General features: G+C 33.2%; 1 protein-coding gene across 1 annotated transcript; it reads right to left on the minus strand.

The window, feature by feature from the left end:
• Positions 1-234: 234 nt before the first annotated feature.
• Positions 235-4,451, minus strand: LOC139490480 (uncharacterized). The gene is made up of 3 exons (XM_071277254.1): positions 4,317-4,451; positions 3,370-3,588; positions 235-480 (listed from the first exon to the last, which is right to left on the minus strand). The coding sequence occupies exons 1-3, from the start codon at positions 4,408-4,410 to the stop codon at positions 260-262; spliced, it is 534 nt and encodes a 177-aa protein (XP_071133355.1). The 5' UTR covers positions 4,411-4,451; the 3' UTR covers positions 235-259.
• Positions 4,452-6,430: the final 1,979 nt, after the last annotated feature.

Consider the following 6,430-nt stretch of genomic DNA (forward strand, 5'->3'; position numbering starts at 1 on the left):
AGAAATATCAAATCATTGCAGTGGCAGAGTAAAACGGAAGTACTAAGTGGGTGGTATATTACATTCAATTTGTCATCACTTACATGTACTTCGTAATTTGAGGTATAATATATAGTATTGGTCATGCGCAATGTTATCTATTTATATTCATATGAATATGTTAATGTTTTTTGATGTACCATTTCAATACGTCATCTGTGAATAAATATTGACTATCTATTATACAGAGAATAATGACAAAAATATCAAAATTTATTTTTCAAAAGCATCCATTTTTTATGAAGAACATTTGTTTTCCCGTAACCGAATCCTTCCCACATAAACCAGCACTCTTAAGACGTTGGTTTTCACAAATGATATAGTATGGCGTATTTGGTCTGTAGGGGAAGCTATTCAAACCATCAGTTTTTCCGATGCAGCTAGGATATCTAAGTTGACAGTAACAATGGGAAGTCCCACACTGTTCTCTTCGGTAATCACCTGAAATTAAAGTGAGAAATTAAAGGGATAAACTATAATTTCAAATTATAATATATGAATAGATGATAGTTGGGGAAAATGAACCAATATCGCTCTGAATGATGTTTGGAACATTTGTTTGGTAATTGTTTCAGATATGATAATCACTCTTTTTAAAAATGTTTAAAATTTGTAGGTGTTCAATTTTTAAAATTTTGATGAATGTTCTTCAACTTCGTATTCGAATTAAATTCAAACTGTTTTCTTTAAAAGAACGGCACTGCTAAGACTTAATGATTAGATGTACAAGAAAAACATGAAATAGGAGGGTCGACTGGCTTTCCAAATTATTACCCTGGTATCTTTGATGAGTTTTTTCTCGAAAGATATGATTTAATCTGTCTTTATAATTGATATTTTTTTATATAAATAATTGATAATTTAAAATTCTTAAGATGAAATAAAAAAAGTTCATAAAAAGTGTTGTGATCTGTGATAAATTTTAGTTTTAATCATATTTGATTCATTGATTAATTATTATTCGAATTAGAATCACACATTTTTAGCTCACCTGGCCCGAAGGGCCAAGTGAGCTTTTCTCATCACTTGGCGTCCGGCGTCCGTCGTCCGTCGTCCGTCGTCGTCCGTCGTCGTCGTCCGTCGTCGTTAACTTTTACAAAAATCTTCTCCTCTGAAACTACTGGCCCAAATCAAACCAAACTTGGCCACAATCATCATTGGGGTATCTAGTTTAAAAAATGTGTGGCGTGACCCGGTCAACCAACCAAGATGGCCGCCACGGCTAAAAATAGAACATAGGGGTAAAATGCAGTTTTTGGCTTATAACTAAAAAACCAAAGCATTTAGAGCAAATCTGACATGGGGTAAATATGTTTATCAGGTCAAGATCTATCTGCCCTGAAATTTTCAGATGAATCGGTCAATCGGTTGTTGGGTTGCTGCCCCTGAATTGGTAATTTTGAGGAAATTTTGCTGTTTTTGGTTATTATCTTGAATATTATTATAGATAGAGATAAACTGTAAACAGCAATAATGTTCAGCAAAGTAAGATCTACAAATAAGTCAACATGACCAAAATGGTCAGTTGACCCGTTTAGGAGTTATTGCCCTTTATAGTCAATTTTTAACCATTTTTCGTTAATTAAAGTTATCTTTTACAAAAATCTTCTCCTCTGAAACTACTGGGCCAAATTAATCCAAACTTGGCCACAATCATCTTTGGGGTAGCTAGTTTAAAAAATTTGTGGCGTGACCTGGTCAACCAACCAAGATGGCCGCCACGGCTAAAAATAGAACAAAGGGGTAAAATGCAGTTTTTGGCTTATAACTCAAAAACCAAAGCATTTTGAGGAAATCTGACATGGGATAAAAATGTTTATCAGGTCAAGATCTATCTGCCCTGAAATTTTTAGATGAATCGGTCAATCGGTTGTTGGGTTGCTGCCCCTGAATTGGTGATTTTGAGGAAATTTTGGTGTTTTTGGTTATTATCTTGAATATTATTATAGATAGAGATAAACTGTAAACAGCAATAATGTTCAGCAAAGTAAGATCTACAAATAAGTCAACATGACCAAAATGGTCAGTTGACCTGTTTAGGAGTTATTGCCCTTTATAGTCAATTTTTAACCATTTTTCGTAAATTAAAGTTATCTTTTACAAAAATCTTCTCCTCTGAAACTACTGGGCCAAATTAATCCAAACTTGGCCACAATCATCTTTGGGGTATCTAGTTTAAAAAATGTGTGGCGTGACCTGGTCAACCAACCAAGATGGCCGCCACCGCTAAAAATAGAACATAGGGGTAAAATGCAGTTTTTGGCTTATAACTCAAAAACCAAAGCATTTTGAGGAAATCTGACATGGGATAAAAATGTTTATCAGGTCAAGATCTATCTGCCCTGAAATTTTCAGATGAATCGGTCAATCGGTTGTTGGGTTGCTGCCCCTGAATTGGTAATTTTGAGGAAATTTTGCTGTTTTTGGTTATTATCTTGAATATTATTATAGATAGAGATGAATTGTAAACAGCAATAATGTTCAGCAAAGGAAGATCTACAAATAAGTCAACATGACCAAAATGGTCAGTTGACCCCTTTAGGAGTTATTGCCCTTTATAGTCAATCTTTTACCATTTTTCATAAATCTAAGTAATCTTTTACAAAATCTCCACTGAAACTACTGGGCCACAATCATCTTTGGGGTATCTAGTTTGAAAAATGTGTCCGATGACCTGGCCATTCAACCAAGATGGCCGCCACGGCTAAAAATAGAACATAGGGGTAAAATGCAGTTTTTGGCTTATAACTATGAAACCAAAGCATCTAGAGCAAATCTGACAAGAAGTTTAATTGTTAATCAAGTCAATATCTATCTGCCCTGAATTTTTCTGATGAATTGGACAACTGGTTGTTGGGTTGCTGCCCTCCAATTGGTAATTTTTAAAGAAATTTTGCCGTTTTTGGTTATCTTGAATACTATTATAGATAGCGATAAACTGTAAACAGCAATAATGTTCAGCAAAGTAAGATCTACAAATAAGTCAACATGACCTAAATGGTCAATTGACCCCTTAAGGAGTTATTGCCCTTTATAGTCAATTTTTAACAATTTTCATTAATTTGGTAAATTTATGTAAATTTTTACCAAATATAGTTCTCTGTTACTAATGGGCAAAGTTCATTATAGATATAATTGTAAGAAGTAAAATCGTTCAGTAAAGTAAGAACTTCAAACACATCACCATCACCAAAATACAATTTTGTCATGAATCCATTTGTGTCCTTTGTTTAATATGCACATAGACCAAGGTGAGCGACACAGGCTCTTTAGAGCCTCTAGTTTGTGAACTTTTTGTTTCATTTTTCGATAATTGACAAAAATATTTACATCTGTCTTTGTATTCCCTGCGTTCTCCACAGTCGACATCTTCAGGCTGTTCACACTTCAGAGATTTCGTTGAAAACAGAAGAGGGTAACGGCATTCCTCTAAATGCTGCTCAAAATATCTTGGAACATTCTCATAAAGCACAGAACAGTCGTAGTAAACCTGACATTCACCAGGGTGTGGAAGTAAAAGGGTTGGATCATTGCGACACTCCTTTAGTACTAAAAGATAAACAAATATATTTGTTCACTATTATAAACATGTAAACGTGGACCTTATACTTTAAGGCCCAAGTGTCAAGGAACATAGGTGGTAAAAAAGACCAGCATGCGTTTCCAACCTTTATTTTAACAACAGATGTAAAAAATATAAACGACTTTCGATTTCTCTGTAAATGTAGGACAACTATTATATTAAACATTAGCTGAAGGACAAACGTCAACAAGACAGCAATCTAACAAAACAAATTAGAAATCAATTGACATCCAGAAGTTGAAATTTAAATATGCATCTTCTTGTTTAATGTGAAGGTTGAACCGGTGGCAATCAAGAATTTAAATACTATTGCCTTAGAAATCTGAATATGCATGTACTTGTTTAATGTGATATTAGGACGAGCATTTAAAAATAAAAATACTTTCTCATATCAAGTCACAGACATTATCATTCATTTGTAAGCCTTGTCTAGAAATCCAAATAGGAATTTATATATCTACGGATATGCATTTACGATATTTAAGAATGTAGCTATTTGAAACCGAACCTACGACATAAAAAGTTCTACAAAATATTTTGCAAAGAGGCAAATCGAAAATTCAGCTTCAAGCAAATATAATGACAGTGCCTGCACATAATCATCTTTTATTGGAACAGCAATATAAAAAGATATACTTAGTTTAACAATTTTACCTTTTAAATTTGAATATGGTAATTAATTATTACAACTTACAAATATCCGGGTCGCATCTTTTATTGTCGCAGGGCTCATCATCCGCTTTCAAAACTATAGCTCCGACTATCATAAAAACTAAAAACGTCAACATTTTGCAAGTGTAAATGCCTTAATAGAGTATGAGAAGGTATCCTCATTCTCTTTTATCATGGCTCATAAAAATTCTATTAGATTTTGAAAATTTTTAAAAAAATACTAAATTTTGACAGAATATTCATAAAATTGTCGAGACAGAATAAATTTCAAAGGGTATTTCTGATAGTGTCATGCATCATGTTTATAAATCAACTGTAAATATGCAACCATCTGTTTCAAGCTTCGTAATCGACGATTTATCATGTATAATTTTTTTTATTGTGAAATATTGTTCGCTATGTAAATAATTCTGCATTGTGAAAATAAAAATAATGGCCCTTGAGCAAACAAAAAGATATATGTACTTTTCCAACTCAAAATTTATGTTACGCAGAAGATACTTGGTGGTGGAATTGGTTCTTTTTGAAGAAACACATCAGACGGAGTAAAAGATATATCTTGAAGATTATATGGACAGAAGAAGAAGTATACTAAACAACAAAATTATTTTCATAGTTGATGTTTTTCTAAAATTGTTCAACATTTCATAGAAGTTTTATACTTTTACTTTAATCATCTCATATTTTTATTAATTATGTATTTACAACGTATCACATATCAAATTTACTCGTTCATTGTGTGTAAATTTGTGTTACTACGTTTTTTGACTGAGTTAAGTCGTTCCAATTGATATTTTATAGTGTGTCTTTCTATGTTGTGATGTTATACTATTGTTTCAGAAAAGGGAGAAGGTTTGGTACCATTAAAACGTTCAAATCCCGCTGCAATTGTTTGCATCTGTCCTAAGTCAGGAATCTGATGTCCAGTTGTTGTCGTCTGTTTATGTGGTTCATAAGTGTTTCTCGTTTTTCGTTTTTATATAGATTAGACAGTTGGTTTCTCCATTTCAATAGTTTTACACTAGTTTTTTTTTGGGGCCCGGTATAGCTTGCTATTCGGTGTGAGCCAAAGTTCTGTGTTGAAGGCCATACATTGACCTATAATTGTTTACTTTTATAAATTGTGACTTGGATGGAGAGTTGTCTCTTTGGCACTCATACCACATCTTTCTTTATCTATTGAGTTAAAACTTGTAGGGTCAATTGACTTTGAGCCGGGTCCAGTGGGTGTGATGTATTGAAGTCTATTTACAGTACCAAAGGTGTGCTGACCGAGGAACACGTGTTTCTGTAACTGCCAATTCTTAAAAAAATAGGCCAAATTTCAGTCTGTTTTTCTGTCACCTATTTTTAAACTATTCGTCTGAACCAATAATACATTTCGTGTTGTGGTTTTCCGGGTAAAAAAAATGTCAACTACGAATCAACCTTGATTGTGACTGAAAGATAAAACTAGTTTCGGCTTTCAAAGGATCCTATTTTTTTACTTGTTTAAGTTAGGGGCTGTTTTTTTATTATTTTATGCTAGTTCATTCATTACTTATATTTGTTTTTTGTTTTTTTTTAAATTATTGTTCATTTCACGTTTTATTCATATAATGTATTCAATAACTTCCATAAAGTAGAAATTAGTTTTTTAAAAGCAAAAAATGGCCGACCGTGCAAGACCCTCATTGGTTGTCAAGGTTGTTAGCCCCTCCCCCTTCGTCGTTTTTATCTTACTCCAAGTTTAACTAAAAGGAGCACCTGATATCACCCCTAGTTTTTGGTGGGGTTCGTGTTGTTTATTCTTTAGCTTTCTATGTTGTGTCATGTGTACTGTTTGTCTGTTTGTCCTTTTCATTTTTAGCCATGGCGTTGTCAGTTTATTTTCGATTTATGAGTTTGACTGTCCCTCTGGTATCTCTTGTCCCTTTTTTTTTTTTTTTTAACTCCATCTTAATTAAAAAAAACCCCAAGATTATGTCCCAAGTAAACGGATTCCCCATCCGCACTATCATTTTCTATGTTCAGTGGACCGTGAAAATGGGATAAAATCTCTAATTTGGCATTAAAATTAGAAAGATCATATCATAGGGAACATGTTTACTAAGTTTCAAGTTGATCGGACTTCAAAATCATCAAAAACTACCTCGA

This window comes from Mytilus edulis, chromosome 9, assembly GCF_963676685.1.
Source record: "Mytilus edulis chromosome 9, xbMytEdul2.2, whole genome shotgun sequence".
NCBI classification, from domain to species: domain Eukaryota; kingdom Metazoa; phylum Mollusca; class Bivalvia; order Mytilida; family Mytilidae; genus Mytilus; species Mytilus edulis.

Coding starts and splice junctions, on each gene's coding strand:
- LOC139490480 (XM_071277254.1), bottom strand. CDS start 4,410: ATGTTGACGTTTTTAGTTTTTATGATAGTCGGAGCTATAGTTTTGAAA. Junction 3,589..4,316: donor AAGATGCGACCCGGATATTT/GTAAGTTGTAAT, acceptor TTTATCTTTTAG/TACTAAAGGAGTGTCGCAAT. Junction 481..3,369: donor CAGGGAATACAAAGACAGAT/GTAAATATTTTT, acceptor CTTTAATTTCAG/GTGATTACCGAAGAGAACAG.